Source organism: Pseudophryne corroboree (assembly GCF_028390025.1).
Source record: "Pseudophryne corroboree isolate aPseCor3 chromosome 3 unlocalized genomic scaffold, aPseCor3.hap2 SUPER_3_unloc_60, whole genome shotgun sequence".
Lineage (NCBI taxonomy): Eukaryota > Metazoa > Chordata > Amphibia > Anura > Myobatrachidae > Pseudophryne > Pseudophryne corroboree.
In genome coordinates, this window is record NW_026967553.1 from 482180 (window position 1) to 502343 (window position 20164).

At 45.5% G+C, this 20164-nt stretch overlaps 1 protein-coding gene across 1 annotated transcript in view; it reads right to left on the reverse strand.

Moving 5' to 3' along the window:
* LOC134984543 (oocyte zinc finger protein XlCOF6-like) overlaps window positions 1-20164 on the reverse strand; it is a 142963-nt gene that overhangs the window by 117667 nt on the left and 5132 nt on the right. Inside the window, exon 2 of the mRNA XM_063950103.1 lies at window positions 18842-19774. Within this exon, the coding sequence (XP_063806173.1) occupies window positions 18842-19774 (933 nt within the window). The remainder of the gene's footprint in view (window positions 1-18841; window positions 19775-20164) is intronic.

The window sequence follows — 20164 nt, forward strand, 5'->3', positions numbered from 1 at the left end:
TTTTCTTTTTGAACTAACAATCCTTCACAGTTGTTTACAAATAACATGGTTGTTAGATCGTGCCCGGTACTCGCCTTTGCTTGGTGATTGGGTTGCTATTGGAAATTTACACCTCCGTCTCAGTCATCAGGACCTTTCTGGATCCTTTCTCGACCTCACTGGTACTCTCACCGAAACAGACTGCTCTGGTCAACATCATGGTTAACGGGAAAAATCCATATCACAGTCTCTTGGGGCAAGTCCATCTTACAGGAGGAGAAAAGAAGAAATTTGTAAATGGGGTATAAGAAAACAGTTTGAGGGGGAGAGAACTTGTTACGATAATAAGTTCTCTCGTCTTGTCGTTCTTCTTGTTCTGCTGTCCTCTCAAAAGGTGCTGTCTCTTCAGTCTTCAAAAACGATCATTCTGGTGATGCAATATTCCTTCCTAACCGACGATCTTTCTGTAAGGAGCAAAAATCTGGCATTACCATTGGTCCAACTGAGGGGTGACATAGCATCTTTAAACCATGGAAACATGAGTGAGAAGAGAGAGAAAATAAAAAAAACAAAAGAGATAGAGAACAATTCATGTGCATATATACATTACATAACTCGACAATAACCATCAATAAGAAAAGAGAAACAAAGCATTTTTAAACATTGTAAGAAAACATTGTTAACATTAGAAAAACATTGTCAGACTATTAGGCTGTCGTATCTACGTGTCTAATGGTTTCCTTGAGCAGTCCCTCCCCACCAGCACTTGCATTATTCCACTGTCTGTATCTGGCCAGAATACATTGTGGTGGATAGGTCATGCTGGGGTTTGGTAGACTTCTGCAAGGACCAAGCGAATATGCAATGTTCGAATTCTTACCAATAATCGTCAGAGATGGGGATAGAGAGAGGGAGAGAAAAACATTTTTCACAAATACATTTACAACTTTTCACCTGGTCATTCCTGTGTCTTTCAGTGAATGACCTCCCAATTTATTAACCGTTACCTCAGGCTTACCATCAGTCCTAATGATCACCTTTCCTGACTATATATTATGGGTGTGGCCCAAAATTCTTCCTATATGATCCCTGCTTGTAATTTGGTGTGTCATATTCATGCTCATTTTCATGTCTAGGGGGTCTAACTTTATGTGGGTTATTACAGTTACTGGCATAATGCCCTTCTCTTCTACAATGATAACAAACCCTGGGCTTCCTCCAAGTGTCAGTGAAATGGGGTCTTGGCTGATTTGATGCCTCCTCAAACGTTTGGATGCTCATCACCCTCAACCGCTTTCCCTGTACCTACCTGATTCCTTGTATACCATGATTATGTCGTTGTCTAGGGGGTTCATATACCTTCTGTGAATCTTTGATCATACACTTAGATCTTTCCTAGGATCTGGGTAATCAGACATGATTGATCTCAATTCTGTCCGGGACCAGGGATGGCGCATTGCACTGTCCTTGACGGGAATGGTTCCCTGATCATCAGTCTTCCCATTGGGGACTGTGATCACCCTGACAGGACTAAACTCAATCACATCACCTTGTTTTGGTCTTACAATATGGGGTACATTTGTTTGTGCGTGATATAAAACATTGTACGTACCTGTGGACACGACCTCACCTGACCCTCCGTTAGGGGGTTTGATTATTGCCTTTACCAATTTGGTCGTGTCCACCTGGATGTCTTGTAGGATGGCTTCTGGAAGAGGTGCCGACATCGTTCTGGGCTCACTTTCTTGTTTGTATTCCTGAGGGAGGTTTGACATGGGGTGCAGCTTGCACAGGTTAATAGTTGTACATTCAACAGTATTACAATTAGCATTGTTACATTTATCACACTTATTCTTATTATCTATACTACAGTTGCTAAGAGCATTTTTATTGTTCACCCTTGTGCTTTCTCTCCGCAATCAACCCCCCCCCCCCCCGATGCCACTGTCTCTCCTCTCAAGATAAGAGTCAGAAAAGTCAATAGACTCTCTTTGTAATTCACTTTCCTGTTGCCATAACTGTAAATATTCATAATGTTTATTTTGTCTCTTCGTTGGTTCAATGAGACTTATCCTCCTCCTTAAATTTTGTAACACTTCTGGACTGAAGCTACCTATTCTTGGGAACTTGTCCCTGTCTTGTACAGTCATTCTCTCCCATTCATCACATAAAACCTCTGTGTGACTACCGTATTTTTCACACATTACATATCGTGCCGACCCAACTGGTCGGTTCACAGAATCAACCTGAACCTGGGTTGATCGCCCCCTACCGGAACAAATGGCCCCCCATAATCTGCAGGCGTTGCTTATTCCTCCTTGGATCTTTTATCTCAAGGTTTTCAGCGAACCCTTACAAACAAACCAAGATGTCCTTGGGCAGGCCGGCGGTGGTGGTTTCTCAAGTACCCCACTTACTTCTCGCCCACGTTGGCCTGTACTGCAATCACTGTAACCAGAGCTGTTGTACCCAACCCAGGGCCCCTGTGAACCTTTATTTACTGGGGCGCTTTCCCCAGCAAGTATCGGTTGTTGGATAGTTCCTGAGTGACCAGCGAACTTCCCTTCCCAAAAATAAAAAATTACACAAATCACGTCAGAATGTACAAATAGCGTTTGTGACCACTTTACTCTAATGGTAATAGGTCAGATTACTAACTACTGCACACAATTACGTGCGGTCCAATCGTTCAGTACACGAGCACTACTTGTCATGTACTGAAAGATTAATGGAATCGATGTTTCCGGCCGCGATTCCTTCAGCAAGAGCTTGTATGGCCTATATGGGTTCTGCACCAACACCCCAGGCGTTGTGCCACTGGACTTTTATAGCGGACCTCTTTGTCTATTTTACCTGTTACCTTATGACCTCCTGGTCTGTTACCTTATGACCTCCTGGTCTTGTTACCTTATGACCTCCTGGTCTTGTTACCTTATGACCTCCTGGTCTTGTTACCTTATGATCTCCTGGTTTTGTTACCTTATGGTCCGCTATACTCTAATGCTCAAATATTATTTAACCAGAGATGCCTCCCTAGCCACCGTATATGTCACTTACACGTGTGTCCCTTGACGAGTACTCGGCTTTCCTTGTGGTTCCACCTTTTAAATTGTATAAACACACTCACTCAACACATGTACACTTTGTTTCTATGTCTATTTCTGCGCAGAAATTGTCTTCAGGCCAAAAGTGTTACCAATTAGGAGCAGGATCTGTTAAACTAAATTTCAGATTTTCCAAAAATAGATTTGCGTTATTTACCGCGTCGCGTTATCTACCGCTGTGCGTTAATTATCGCCTTTGCGTTACTTCACTTTATCACAACTTGAGCTACGTGGGCGTAACCGGACGCTACGTTGCGTAATGTACGCTGCGTGCGTCTGCCTTTGGATTGCGTACGCTAGTCTTTGTTAGCGACACGTGTACGCAATGTAAAAGATCCACCGTAACACAATATATTTATTTATCAATGTAGATGATCCCTGATCATCTACCGCAATCCACACTGACTGCCTTGTATCTCAGACAACCGTGTGTTGTTCTATACTTTAACTATTACCTCTACTATGAAATAACAGCAAATCTCCTTTTAGCACTTTCTATCAACTATAAAAATTGGCAAACAGGAATAGTGATATACGAAAAATGAAATACACAAGTGAAAAGAAATGCAGGTATATGCGTGCGTACGCAAGACACAAGAAAAATAAACAGTTTTAAAAAGACACAAGCGTTTTGTTCTTACTTCCGGTTACCGGGTTCCTTCAGCACTCTTTATCTAAGCGAAGCAGACGCTTATCCCGCCAGCACTATGAGACAATCTCCCACCCTTTGCTGGGGGATAATGTCTGCTGATCTACCTAGTGCAGATGTGAGAAGTATAGGATGAGTCCCCAATTGACAATGCTAAATTCCTTTGTCGTATAAACAACCCTTTATGAAGCTAAGAACACTGTACGCTGTTTGCTTAAGAAGTACCGTAATGGTACGCTATCTACGTAGCGATCGCTCAGCCGTAGGCGAGACGCTCAAGCGTCACGTTCGCTCACGGCCCAGTGATCACAGGACACGTTATTGGTTATGTCTAGGGTAATGATTCGCTATGGCGTAGCTTACGCTCGAGACCACGAGGAGGTCACCAGCGATGCAGACGCTCACAACACTATACCTTTATGTTAAAACCTTATACCAATGAAATACACAGAATACCTTAATGTGAGTACAGGGTGTAAGTGCAACCTTGTGTAACCTGACTATCTACAAAGCTGCTTGAGCGTCACCGACGCTCAAGTGAACACTTAACACTATAGAAAATACACAGATACTGGTTTAGGTTCCAAGGCCTATTAACTGTATTATATCTAATATACTTGTAAAAGGGGGTAACAGTACAAATGATACACTACAATATAACAGAGACTTCCTAACCACAGATCTAAACAATAAATACAAAAAGACAATACTATACTGACCTAAATGCAATACAATACAATGCTATAATACTATGAGAGATATAAGAGTAAAGAAGAGAGAGAGAGATGGAGAGAGAGAGAGAGAGAGAGAGAGAGAGAGAGAGAGAGAGAGAAATTGGCTCACAGAAAGACAATGATTACGGAGAGAAACTTACGCACAAGGGTAACGATCGCAAGCGCCTCTGGACAGCCAGCTTCCCGATTATCAGCAATGATAACAGTTTGAAGAGAAGTGCAGGCTGGATGTCACAGGCCCGTCTTTTATGCTACTCACACAATGCAATCTAATGGTCCCTACAGTCTCACTGTCCATTGGACGCAGGAACTCGGCTTCGCATTATAACAAAGGTCATAGGTTGATTCATATCAGTGGCCCTGGTTATGCAAAACAATGGGTGATAACTAACACATTCCTGTCTTCTGGAGGGGGTATTGTTTGGCGAATACAAAACAGAATCCTGTCTGGGTTTTGTTCTATATTCATGATGTCCACTTTCAGTTGAGACAATGACATCTCAGCCCTCATTCTCCTGTATACAAATCCAGCCCCATTTGTAAACACAGGTATTGGCCCTCCTCATTGAGTCTCAAAAGCTCAGTGTAATTAAAGACTATTGTACTCCGTCTGCGGGAAAGATACTGATTTGGAGTACAATTGATCTTCAATTACTATTCCTGTGTTTACCTTATGCATGTGTAGATATGAGGCCCTCTTAACATGCAAACTATTGTTTGGGGGATCTCTGAGGTCAAAGAGACATTTGAGACCTACTGATGCCTGTCTCCAACTGTTCAGATGCATGACTAAGTAAGAACAAATAATAATAAATAAATGGACATAACTTCTTATGTCCATAACTATTCGCACGAGCAATTAATCTGCTCCAAACCAACACCGGAATATTGCTATTTAAATACTCTTCCGATAGGTACCAAACACCACTGTCTGACTCCTGTTAGACCCTTCGCACAATACAAAGAGGGATTCCTCCGTTCAGGGACATTCTATATTAACCAAACTTTCAGAATCTATCAAAGGGACCATAATCTATAAACTACATTAATTGTGAAAATATGTAACGAATGAGTCGCACGCTACGACTACGTAAACTCTACCGTAAATACGCATACCGCGCCTGTGAGTGCACGCTATTGCGGGTATGCGCCTCCACGGGAGAGCGCACGCACGCGCAGCGCGGACCAGTGTGCGGTGCAAATATGGCAACGTGCATAGAGACATTTTTCTGACTTCGACAGCTGGGTTTGGTGAAGAAGTGGGTCTTCAGAGCCCGTTTGAAGTTTTGTAGAGAGGTGGAGAGTCTGAGGGGGAGAGGTAGGGAATTCCAGAGAAATGGTGCAGCATGTGAAAAATCTTGGAGGTAGGAGTGGGAGGAAGTAATCCATAGGCAGGAGAGTCGGCGTGCATTAGCAGAGGGAAGAGGACGGGTGGGAGTGTAAAGGAAGATAAGGTCAGAGATGTAGATGGGAGAGGAGTGGGTGAGGGCTTTGTAAGCGAGTGTGAGAAGCTTGAAATGGATTCTGAAAGGGAAGGGGAGCCAGTGTAGGTCCAGTAAGAGAGGAGAGGTGGACGTAGTGCGTTTGGTGAGGAAAATGAGCCGGGCAGTGGCATTGAGGATAGATTGGAGTGGAGAGATATTTGTCAGGAATGCCAGTCAGAAGGAGATTACAGTAGTCCAGTCTTGAGATGACCAGTGAGTGGATAAGAGTCTTAGTAGCATCCTGGGTCAGAAAGGGTAGGATCCTGGAAATATTTTTTAGATGAAAACGGCAGGTTTGTGAGAGGTGCTGAATGTGTGGTTTGAAGGAGAGGGAGGAGTCAAGGATTACTCTTAGACAGTGCACTTGGGGGCTAGAGGAGATAGTAGTACCATCAATAGATAATGAGATTGTAGGAGGTGAGGTAATGCGGGAGGGAGAGAAGATGATCAGCTCAGTCTTAGACATGTTAAGTTTAAGAAAGCGCTGGGACATCCAAACAGAGATAGCAGAGAGACAGTTGGAGATTCGAGTGAGGAGAGAGGTCTGGAGAGGAAAGATAGATTTGGGTGTCATCAGCATCGAGATGATATTGGAAACCAAAAGAACTAATGAGCTTACCTAGTGAGGAGGTATAGAGAGAGAAGAGAAGAGGTCCAAGGACAGAAGCTTGAGGTACACCTACAGTTAGTGGAAGTGGGGGGAAGTGGAGGGAAGTGGAGCCATGGGAGGAGACAGAGAATGAATGGTCAGAGAGGTAGGAAGACAGCCAAGAGAGGGAAGTGTCACGCACACCAATGGAGTGAAGGATTTGCAGTAGGAGAGGATGGTCCACAGTGTCAAAAGCAGCAGAGAGATCAAGTAGAATAAGTAGAGAGTAGTGTCCCTTAGATTTAGCAGCATGGAGGTCATTGCATACTTTGTAAGGGCAGTTTCAGTGGAGTGGAGAGGATGGAAGCCAGACTGGAATGGGTCAAGCAGTGAGTGTGAGAAAAGAAAGGAAGTAAAGCGGTTGTAGACAATACGCTCAAGGAGTTTGGAGGAGAGAGATGGGTCGGTAGTTGGAGAGAGTGTTTGGATCAAGGGTAAGTTTTTTAAGAATAGGAGAGCTGAGTGCATGCTTAAAGGCAGAGGGGACAGTGCCTGATGAGAGGGAGAGATTGAGAAGGTGGGAAAGATGGGAACAAGCAGAAGGAGAGAGGTAGCGGAGGAGGTGGGAGGGGATAGGGTCAAGTGGGGAGGGGACAGGAATGAATGAGGGCCATGATCTCTCCAGATGCATGGGAGAAAGATGTCAGAGTTGGTGGGAGGGATGGGAAGGGGCGGTAAGGCATGGGAAAAGGCTGTGTGATGGGAGAAAAGTGTGTGTACTTACCAGATCCAGACTCTCCGATGCCTCCTCTTCCACAAGAGTCACACTGTGACCTTATCCTTGGCTCTTGTTCCAAAGTGAATTTCATGAGGTTATAGTACCACAGCGTTGACTTGTAAACCTCATCTGTCCCGGCTCCAGAATGTTCCGATTCCATATACTTCTTGTGCTCCTACAAAAACACTGGAAATTTGCAATGTTCTTCTTTACCCAATCTAGGACTCCAGCGCTGTTCCTGGCTCTACTGTATCTGATCAGCTGGTCATATGCCCGATTCCTCTGTGTCCTGTTGGCATAGTCCACACTTATTACACACCACAGGCACTCGTTCTCATGATACAATTCAATGAATCCAGACCAGAATTTGTGATTTGCCTCTGCTGACACATCTGTGGGGAAAAAATAAGAATTTACTCACCGGTAATTCTATTTCTCGTAGTCCGAAGTGGATGCTGGGGACTCCGTAAGGACCATGGGGAATAGACGGGCTCCGCAGGAGACTGGGCACTCTTAAAGAAAGATTAGGTACTATATCTGGTGTGCACTGGCTCCTCCCTCTATGCCCCTCCTCCAGACCTCAGTTAAGGAAACTGTGCCCGGAAGAGCTAACATTACAAGGAAAGGATTTGAACCCCAGGGTAAGACTCATACCAGCCACACCAATCACACCGTACAACTTGTGATAAACTTACCCAGTTAACAGTATGAACATAACGGAGCCTCACACAACGGATGGCTCATAACAAAAAACCCTGTATTTAGCAATAACTATATACTAGCATTGCAGAAACAGTCCGCACTTGGGACGGGCGCCCAGCATCCACTACGGACTACGAGAAATAGAATTACCGGTGAGTAAATTCTTATTTTCTCTAACGTCCTAGTGGATGCTGGGGACTCCGTAAGGACCATGGTTATTATACCAAAGCTCCCAAACGGGCGGGAGAGTGCGGATGACTCTGCAGCACCGAGTGAGCCAACTCAAGGTCCTCCTTAGCCAGGGTATCGAACTTGTAGAACTTTTCCAAAGTGTTTGACCCTGACCAAGTAACTGCTTGGCAATGCTGTAATGCCGAGACCCCTCGGGCAGCCGCCCAAGAAGAGCCCACTTCCCTTGTGGAAAGGGCGTTTACTGATTTTGGCTGCGGTAATCCTGCCGCAGAATGAGCCTGCTGAATCGTGTTACAGATCCAGCGAGCAATAGTTTGTTTTGAAGCAGGAGCACCCAGCTTGTTGGGTGCATACAGTATAAACAGCGAGTTTTCCTGACTCCAGCCGTTCTACTCACATAGGTCCTCAAAACCCGGACAACGTCCAGCAACTTGGAGTCATCCAAGTCACGAGTAGCCGCAGGCACCACAATAGGTTGGTTTAGGTGGAAAAATGACACCACCTTAGGCAGAAATTTAGGACGAGTCCGCAACTCTGCCCTGTCCATATGGAAAATCAAATAGGGACTTTAACATGACAAAGCCGCCAATTCTAACCCACGCCTAGCCGAAGCTAAGGCCACCAGCATGACCACTTTCCAAGTGAGATATTTCAGCTCCACTGTTTTAAGTGGTTCGAACCAGTGAGATTTTAGGAAATTCAACCCCACCGTGAGACCCCAAGGTGCCACTGGTGGCACAAAAGGAGGCTGAATATGCAGCACTCCCTTAACAAACGTCTGAACCTCCGGTAAAGACGCCAGTTCTTTTTGAAAGAAAATGTATAGGGCCTAAGCTTGGACCTTTATGGACCCCAATTCTAGGCCCATAGTCACACCTGACTGTAAAAGTGTAGGAATCATCCCAGCTGGAATTCCTCTGTAGGGGCCTTACTGGCCTCACACCAAACAACATATTTTCGCCATATACAGTGATAATATTCCGCTGTCACGTCCTTCCTAGCCATTATCAGCGTAGGAATGACCTCATCCGGAATGCCTTTTTCTGCTAGGATCCGGCGCTCAACCGCCATGCCGTCAAACGCAGCCGCGTTATTTTAGTCTTGGAACAGACAGGACCCATTGCAACAAGTCCTGTCTTAGAGGCAGAGGCCATGGGTCCTCTGTGAGCATCTCTTACAGATCTGGATACCAATCCTTCTTGGCCACTCCGGAACAAAGAGTATTGTTCTCACTCCACTTTTCCTTATAATTCTCAACACCTTGAGTATGAGAGGAAGAGGAGGAAATCCATAGACTGACGGGAACACCCACAGTGTCACTAGCGCGACCACAGCTATCGCCGGAGGGTCTCATGACCTGGCGCAATATCTCTGCAGCTTTTTGTTGAGGTGGGATGCCATCATGTCCACCTGTGGTAGTTCCCACCAACTTGCAATCTGCATGAAAACTTCTTTATGAAGTCCCCACTCTCCCGGGTGGAGGTCGTGCCTGCTGAAGGAAGTCTGCTTCTCAGCTGTCTACTCCTGGACTGAACACTGCTGACAGTGCGCGTACTTGATTCTCCGCCCAGCGAAGAAATTCTGGTGGCTTCTACCATCGCCACCCTGCTCCTTGTGCCGCCTTGGCGGTTTACATGAGTCACTGCGGTGATATTGTCTGACTGAATCATAACCGGTTGGTCGCGAAGCAGGGACTCCGCTTGACGTAGGGCGTTGTATATGGCCCTTAGATCCAGGATATTGATGTGAAGACAAGTCTCCAGACTTGACCACAGCCCTTGGAATTATCTTCCCTGTGTGACTGCCCCCCCCACCCTCGGAGGCTTGCATCCGTGGTCACCAAGACCCAGTCTTGAATGCCGAATCTGCGACCTTTGAGAAGGTGAGCATTCTACAGCCACCACAGGAGAGACACCCTGGCCCTGGGGGATAGGGTGATTAACCGATGCATCTGATGTGTGATCTGGACCACTTGTCCAGTAAGTCCTACTAGAAGGTCCTCGCAGGGAACCTGCCGAAGGGAATGGCCTCTTATGATGCCACCATCCTTCCCAGGACTCGAGTGCAGTGATGCACTAACACCTGTGTTTTGGTTTTAATAGATTCCTGACCAGTGTCACGAGCTCCTGAGCTCTTTCTATCGGGAGATAAACCCTTTTCTGATCGGTGTCTAGGATCATGCCTAGGAGAGGCAGATAAGCTGTAGGAACCAACTGCGACTTTGGAATATATAGAATTCAGCCGCGTTGCCGTTACACTTCCAGAGAAAGTGATACGCTGTTCAGCAACTGCTCTCTTGATCTCGCTTTTATGAGGAGATCGTCCAAATACGTGATAATAGTGACGTCTTGCTTCCGCAGGAGCACCATAATTTTCGCCATTACCTTGGTGAATATTCTCCAGGCCGTGGAGAGACCAAACGACAACGCCTGAAATTGGCAATGGCAATCCCGTACCGCAATTTTGAGGTACGCCTGAAGAGGTGGATATATGGGGACCTGAAGGTATGCATCCTATATGTCCCGAGTCACCCTTCAAGCTTACAACTACCGCTCTTAGCGATTCCATCTTGAACTTGCACCTTTCCAGGTATATGCTCAGGGATTTTAATTCAATATAGGTCTGACCGAACCATCTGGTTTCGGGTCTACCACATGGTCATTTATAATAATAAAAATAATAATAATAACCCCCTCCTTGTTGAAGGAGGTGAACCTTGACCACCACCTGTTGAAGATACAATTTTTGAATTGCAGTTAACACGGTTTCCCTCTCGTGGGGGGAAGACGGCAGGGTCATCGGTGAGTGGGCATTTCTCAAAGTCCAGCTTGTATCCCTGATACACAATATCTATTGCCCAGGGATATAATAGGGAGCGAACCCACTTGTGGCTGAACTTCCGAAGGCGTGCCCCCTACGGGCCTAGCTCCGCCTCGACATGCGGTCTATTTTTGTAGAGGCCGAGGAGGACTTCTGTTTTTTCTGCCCCGGTTCTGACAAGAAAGGATGTATCTCGGACTTTCTTGTTTCTTTATTCGAAAAGCTGCATTTAATAATGTCGTGCTTTCCTAGGCCGTGCAGGGATATAAGGCAAAATATCAGAATTTCCCAGATATAGCCGTGGAGACCAAACCCTTCTCCACACAATCCTCAGCGTTACATATGCCTCTTAAGGCGGCATCATATGTCCATTGCATATTGTACAGGACACGACAAGCAGAGATTGACATAGCTTTGACACTAGGACCCAGTATACTCATGCCTCTGTGGCATGTTTTATACATATCTCTCAAGACAGCATCTTGAATATATATATATACACACATATATATATATATCCCCATACATATATCTATATTTCTGTATACATACTAGGGTCTCTATCTCTGCTGATAAGGTACCTGTCTGTACCAGCATGTGTACGCTATCTGCAGGATCCCTGAGAATAGCTGTAACCTCAGGGCTGCCTTTTGTGACACCCTAGGGGAAGATTCCCATCATATCCTGGCCCTAGTGGGGAAAGGATACTTTCTGAGAAATCTTTGTGTGAGGCTGCCGTCTGTTGCCTGGAGATTCCCGCTATTTTTCCTCATGAGAGGAGGGAAAATTACCTCAGCTTCTTCCCCTTACAGCTGTGTACCCTTGTGTCAGGGACAGATGAGTCATCAGTGACATGCAAATCATCTTTTTACAATAAACATATATTGAATACTTTACTGCCAATCTGGCTGTAACTTTGCATTATCATAGTCGACACTGGAGGCAGACTCTGTGTCGACATCTGTGTCAATTAACTGGGATAGTGGACGCTTATGAGACCCCGACGGCCTCTGAGCTGTGGGATCAGGCACTGGGTGAGACCCTGACTGTCCCAAGGCTTCAGCTTTATCCAACCTTTTATGCAAGGAGTTTACATTATTATTTAACACCTTCCACATATCCATCCAGTCTGGTGTCGGAGCCCTCGGCGGTGACACCTCATTCATATGCACTTGCTCCGCCTCCACGTACCCTTCCTCATCAAACATGTCGACACTGACGTACCGACACACCGCACACACACAGGGAATGCTCTGACTGAGGACAGGACCCCACAAAGGCTTTTGGGGAGACAGAGAGAGAGTATGCCAGCACACACCACAGCGCTATTATAACCCAGGGATAAAACTATCAGATGTGTTCACCTAGTAGCTGCTGATATAAACACAATAATGTTCCTTTTTGCGCCTAAATTTATGTGCCCCCCCCCCTCTCTTTTGCCCTTGTTGTATCTGGATACTGCAGGGGAGAGCCTGGGGAGCGACTTCCAGCGGAGCTGTGAAGATAAAATGGCGCTGGTTAGTGCTGAGGAAGAAGCTCCGCCCCCTTATCGGCGGGCTTCTGTCCCGTTATTCTGTGAGAAAAAATGGCGGGGTTTTACACCTATACAGTCTGGGACTGTATTTATGTGTATATTTTGCCAAAAGGTACTAATATTGCTGCCCAGGGCGCTCCCCCCCAGCGCCCTGCACCCTACAGTGACCGGAGTGTGTGGTGTGCAGAGGGAGCAATGGCGCACAGCTGCGGTGCTGTGCGCTACCTTATGTGAAGACCGGAGTCTTCATGCCGCCGATTTCGACGTCTTCTGTCTTCTCCGGACTTCAGTGCTTCTGGCTCTGCGAGGGGGACGGCGGCGCGGCTCCGGGAACGGACGACCGAGGACAGGTGCCTGTGTTCGATCCCTCTGGAGCTAATGGTGTCCAGTAGCCTAAGAAGCACAACCTAGCTGCAAGCAGGTACGTTGGCTTCTCTCCCCTTGGTCCCTCGTAGCAGTGAGTCTGTTGCCAGCAGAAGCTCACTGAAAATAAAAAACCTAACAAATACTTTCTTTTCTAGCAGGCTCAGGAGAGCCCACTAGGTGCCTCTGCTCTGGCCGGGCACAGATTCTAACTGAGGTCTGGAGGAGGGGCATAGAGGGAGGAGCCAGTGCACACCAGATATAGTACCTAATCTTTCTTTAAGAGTGCCCAGTCTCCTGCGGAGCCCGTCTATTCCCCATGGTCCTTACGGAGTCCCCAGCATCCAGTAGGACGTTAGAGAAAAAAGATTTTATCACCTTAAGACCTGGAGTGACGCCATTTCTTCCTCGTTTGTACATACATACCGCTGTGGAGGGCACCCAGGCAGCTAAACATTTAGGACCAGAAGTGCTGGGCACTATTTATGTTATGATTATATATATATATATATATATATATATATATAGAGTATATGGGCATCCGCACAGAGCTGTATCAGTTGAGGACAACACGGTGGTGCTCAACTCCAAGGAATTTCAGGTTCCTGATAATAGTCTTTATCAATAAATGACCTTCTGACCTTCTTTTATGAAATTTTTGGTGAGTGCCCTCTTTTTTCAAAAGACTATATATATATATATATATATATATACTGTCCAGATAGCGGCGGCACACGGAGACTTCATAAAGTGCATAAATAGTTTATTGAAAACTCTACGTTTCGGGGTACGCAGCCCCTTCGTCAGGATAACATACATGCATGAAAGACAGTGTCTAAATACCATACCCACGAGGACGCTCCACTCTGCGTCGCCCGAGTTCCGGGTCTGTCTCACCGGAAGTGATGACAAAATGGCCCGACCAGCTGGCGCGTTGGAGCCGCAGACAGAGTCACCATGGTTACCAATACAATCACAAAACAACCATATTGAGTGTAAATACATAGCAACACAAATCCTCTTCTTATATTACATCACATGAACAATATCAATAGTGACAAAATAACAAAAGTGAAACCAAAAAAATAAAACTGAATATAAAAGCACCATCATTTATCAGGCCCCCGTCTACCTCAGCAGAGTATCACAATACTGGGTTAATATCTCACATTTCATAATGCTGTTGTTTATATTCAAAACAATCCCGCTGATAACAGTTACAGAAAGATTTATTATATACCACTATGATTCCTGAATTCACAGAAAACATTTAAAATGAATTGTCTCATTAAGACCCTTTGGAAAAATGGTGTTCAATCTATTAATCCACATTGCTTCAACCTGTAACAATTTCTTAGACCTGTTTCCCCCCTCTCATAGATCGTGGGACATGGTCAATCAGTTTGTATCGCAATGTGGCTACACTGTGCCTTGCCTGTGCAAAGTGCCTTGCTATAGGCTGCTCACTTTGTCCAGACTTAATGGCCTCCCTTATCGCATATCTGTGTTGGGCCATACGGATCCTGAACTCACAGTCCGTTTTTCCCACATACCCCAGCCCACAGGGGCATGTCAGTAGATAAATAACGAACTTGGATTTACATGAAAGTGAAAACCGGTTGGCATATTTTGTACCCTGTCTAAATGTGGGTGTTGGAAATATTCCCCTGGATTTAGAAAGCTGCATGTCGTACATGCACTGCACCGGAAACAACCCTTTCTCTGTTTCAGAAAATGTGTAGGTTCCGTATTAAATTTAGACAGGTCGGTCTTAACGACCATGTCTCTGATACTTCTATTTCTAGAGTAGCTAAATAGGATCTTACTCCCAAATGTTTTTCCCAATTCCTTATATCTGGCTACCAAAGGCCACAGCTTTTTCACCTGTTTACCCAAATATGGGCTGCTAGCATTGAACTGTGTCACCCACGGGAATCTATTGTGTAAACTTTTCTTATTCCTGGGTACTAATAATTGGTCACGTGTCTTAGCTAAGGCTTTCTGTTTTGCCTTCTCTAAATCTGTAGCTCTATAACCTCTCATGGATAAACTAAACTTCTGTATCATTACATCTAATTGTCTGTCCCTTTCATCTCTATCACTGTTAATCCGACAGACTCGTAATAGTTGGGAATAGGGTAACCCCTGTGTAGTCGATCTGGGGTGAAAGCTGTCTGCCCTCAATAGATTGTTTCTATCGGTAGGCTTAGTAAACAGGCTAGTTTCAATCTCTCCTGTATTTAAAGTGATACACACATCCAGAAAGTTAACCTGTTTCCTGTCCATAGTAGCCGTAAATTTAATTGGGCTGTCTGTGCCATTATGCTCTTCAATTAAACTAGACAGACTAGGCTCGTCACCGTTCCAAAAAACGATGACGTCATCAATGTACCTAAGGTATAGAGTTAACTGAGCTGATATGCCTGGGTTCGTCAAAAATAAATCTCTCTCAAGTTCCCACATGTATGAATTTGTGAAGGCCGGCGCTACGGCCGACCCCATCGCACAACCTGTACATTGAATAAAGAACTCCTTCTCATACAAGAAATAATTATGAGTAAGTGTGAAATCTAGCAATAATAAAAAGAACTCAATATCTGGCCCGTTATAATGGGGATTGTTAGTAATCAACTGCTGATAACCCTGCTTTATGCGGGATGCATGTATAAAGACTCGTAACGTCTAACGACGCCAAAACTGTTTCTTTATTGACTTTGCCTATTTCCACTAATTTTCTCAACCAGGTTGATGTGTCCTTCAGGTGAGTGGGTGTGTCTTGGATACATGGCTATAGAAAACTATCGCAATATACTGCCAGAGGTTCATTTAGAGACCCCCTGGCAGAGATAATTGGTCTACCAGGGGGTTTCTTGGGGTCTTTATGTAGTTTAGGAATAGCATAAAACACAGGGGTTATCGGATATTCCACTGTTAAGGCCTTACTAACCGATAGCGATATAATATTATCTTTCACCGCCTGTGTCAGTAGGGTATCCAGCTCGCCCTTAAACTTAGATGTAGGATCAAGTCTCAGTGTTTTATAGGTATTGCTATCCGACAACAAACGTCTACATTCCTGTTTATAATCCAATGTATCCAAAATCACAATTGCCCCCCCCCCCCTTTATCAGCACTGCGAATGATGATATCCTCACATACACTTAACACCTTCAAAGCTTCAAATTCTGCTTTTGACAAATTAGAATGTATGGAATCAGAATATTCACCTGGTAGCGTTTCCAACATTCTGCCAAACGTTCTAATAGATGGATTTACAGAATATAGATCAAACATAGATTTAGAAACGTTCTCACCTGCAAAGGAAGAGTATTATCATACACATTTGCTGCCTCTGGTGTCACCTTAGAGAAATGCTCTTTTAATTTTAAAGACCTCGTTAATTTATAAGAGTCTATCTTCCACTGAAATTGGTCAAATGACCGTGTTGGAACAAAAGATAGTCCTTTTAGAAGAACCTGATTTTCAGCCGGAGATAACGTCCTTGAAGATAAATTATAAATCAGTTGTTCCTGGCCCGGGGTGGTCGTGTACTTCCTTTTGCTCCTCTCCTGCCGTCTCTTCTGCCCCCCTCACCTGGGCACCTCTCTGCCGGCTATAATTGCCCTTGTACGCACCCCTAAAGGGACTTCCCGATGTGATGACTGTCTCCCAGGGGTATGCTCCTCTGCTTCACTAGCCGACGTGCTAGATTGATAATGCCACGGCCATTTTTTCCAGTGGTGCGGCTGTCATCCAGACTGACCTGTTAGTATGGTTACTTAGCCACGCATACACCCTGTGCTGATCATAGTCCTGTTGTACCTTGGTGCGTTTTTGTTTTTTAAATTTAATAAGGTTGTTTGAGATTCCACCACCGTCGCTAGGTTTTTTAACCACTCCGGTATATGCTCATCTCTAATGTCGTGCTCCTGATGTAACTGGGTTATCTTCTCCTTTGTAGCCAACCGTTCCCTGGTTGCTTCCTCAATAACTAGGAGCATTAAATCTTGGGAACATTTATTGAGGGTCATAATCCACTTTCTACTCTGGACACTACTGCCACCTGCGCTGTCCCACCCCCACTACTGCCACCCACCCTGTCTCCCCACCACTACTGCCACCTACCCTGTCTCCCCCACTACTGCCACCTACCCTGTCTCCCCCCACTACTGCCACCCACCCTGTCTCCCCCCCACTACTGCCACCTACCCTGTCTCCCCCCACAACTGCCACCCGTCCTGTCTCCCCCCACTACTGCCACCTGCACTGTCCCCTCATTACTACCATCCGCCCTGTCTCCCACTACTGCCACCTGCCCTGTCCCCCCACTACTGCCACCCACCGTCCCCCCACACTACTGCCAACCCGTCATCTCCCCCCACTAGTGACGCCTGCCCTGTCTCCTTTCACTACTGTCACCTGCACTGTCTACCCCCACCCACCCTGTCTCCCCACACAACTGCCACCGCCCTGTCTCCCCCCTCTACTGCCACCCACCCTGTCTCCTTTCACTGTCATCGCGCTGTCTCCCCCTCTACTGCCACCTGCACTGTCTCTCACACTACTGCCGTCTCCCCCCACTACTGCCACCTGCCCTGTCTCCCCCCACTACTGCCACCGCCCTGTCTCCTCCCACTACTGCCACGTCTCCTTTCACTACTGCCATCTGCACTGTCTTCCCCCATTACTGCCAACCACCCTGTCTCTCCCACTACTGCCAACCACCTTGTCTTTGCCTACAGCCGTCTCCCCCCCTACTACCTGCACTCTCTCCCCCCAATATTGCCACCACACTGTCTCCCTCTACTATTGCCACACTCACTGTCTCCCCCATTATTGCCACCCTCCCTGTCTCCCCCCACTACTGCCACCTGTCCTGTCTCCCCCTCACTGCTGCCAGCCACCATGTCCCCCTCTGCCACCTCAGCGCTGCTTGGGGACAATATTACCCATAGACAGTGCCTCTGGCAGCCCCCACTACAGCACTAGTGCCACCACCCTGTCTCCCCCGACATCTCAGCAGTGTTTGGGGATTCTTGGTACTGCTGGTAATAGTCCTTCATCTGCAGATGGAAGTAAGCAAGCAGGGCAGTAACAAGGCAGAAGCTGCTTCTGGTACCATGGACCCTGGTCATGTAGGGCTGGGAGAGTCAGTAAGATTATGTAATAGAATCACCATCTTACAGGCAGCCGGTGAAGGGAGTAGAGAATGGGTGTTATGTGGCAGGAACGGGCTGGTTAGGTAACATCCTGGCTGCTGCATTCTGTACAAGCTACAAGTGGTGTAATTCTATTGCTGGGAGACCCAGGTAGAGGACATTACAGTAGTCTATGTGTGATGATACAAGTGCATGTATGACTGTAGGTAGATCTTCTGAGGGAAATAAGTGCTGGAGTCTGGCTATGTTCCTCAGATGAGGATCTGATTGTGGCTGATACCTTATGTCTAAGTGTCCCTCCACCATCCAGGACACCAAGATTTTGCACATGATCCGCATTTTGTAACTTTGTACCCCCAAACGATAGTCTGCTTAGTTTGCAAAAGTGAGCTGTAGCCCTGCCCTTTGTTGGTGAGCTTCTATCATAAGGACCTGTTTCACCAGGACTGAGTCACAGCCAACTGGCATCAACCACACCTAGAGCTCAGCTAGACAACTATTTAGGATTGGTACTGGATTCTCAGTACCCGGAGCAAAAGATCACGTCATCTGCATAGCAGTGGTAGATTGATTATTTCACCCAGTGGTAACATGTATATTGCAAAAAGCATAGGATAGGATAAGAACCTTGAAGAACAATGCATGGCAACGATGAGTATACTCCAGAAGATTAAAATGGTTCCTCACCTGAGTGATGTCTATTGTGTGCAACAAGAGCTGATTTATTTCTCAGAACATGGAAATGGCCTCTCACCTGTGTGACTTCTCTGATGTGTAACAAGATGCGATTTCAGTTTAAAACATTTCCCACACTCAGAGCAAGAAAATGGCTTCTCACCTGTGTGACTTTTGTGATGTCTAAGAAGAACTGATTTGTGTGCAAAATATTTCCCACACTCAGAACATAGAAATGGCTTTCCACCTGTGTGACTTCTTTGATGTGCAACAAGATCTGATTTGTGTGCAAAACATTTCCCACACTCAGAACATGGAAATGGATTCTCACCTGTGTGACTTTGCTGATGTGTAACAAGTTGTGATTTCCAGGAAAAACATTTCCCGCACTCAGAGCAAGAAAATGGTTTCTCACCTGTGTGACTTCTGTGATGTCTAAGAAGAACTGATTTGTGTGCAAAATATTTCCCACACTCAGAACACGGAAATGGCTTCTCACCTGTGTGACTTCTGTGATGTTTAACAAGAGCTGATTTGTGTGCAAAACATTTCCCACACTCAGAACATGGAAATGGTTTCTCACCTGTGTGAGTTCTCTGATGTATAACAAGAAGTGATTTCTGTGCAAAACATTTCCCACACTCAGAACATGGAAATGGATTCTCAGCTGTGTGACTTTGCTGATGTCTAACAAGATGTGATTTCCGTGCAAAACATTTCCCACACTCAGAACATGGAAATGGCTTCTCACCTGTGTGACTTCTGTGATGTCTAAGAAGAACCGATTTGTGTGCAAAATATTTCCCACACTCAGAACATGGAAAAGACTTCTCACCTGTGTGACTTCTGTGATGTCTAAGAAGATATGATTTGTATGTAAAACATTTCCCACACTCAGAACATAGAAATGGCCTCTCACCTACCTTAACAGTCTGTGGGTTAATATGCTTTGTGTTCAGTGTAAAACATTTGCCATCTATAGAACAGGGAATCACTGTATCTACTCTCAGAGCTGTAACAGATGCACCAATATCAGAGTGATCAGGAGAACATTTCCCAGGATCAGGGGGATCAGCTGATAGAGCTGGATGTATAATTGGGGTAATGGGGTTATCTCCTGGAGAATCCTGTTTACTGTCATTATTTTTTATTTCACAATCCGGGGATAACATTAGATGTCCTTCTGAGATGTTCCTGCTTGTGTGTCCAACGGCTGGAAATAAAATACATTATGGAAATGTGACATTTTCTGTAACAATATTAATCTTGAAAACAGTAGAAGATGACTTTCTGTGACACTTAATTATAAATGAGTGTGTATAATAAAACATATCTTTTAATGAAGGCTTTACAATATTGTGTCTCAGACTATCATTGTGTCCACCCTCCTGAGAACACTCAC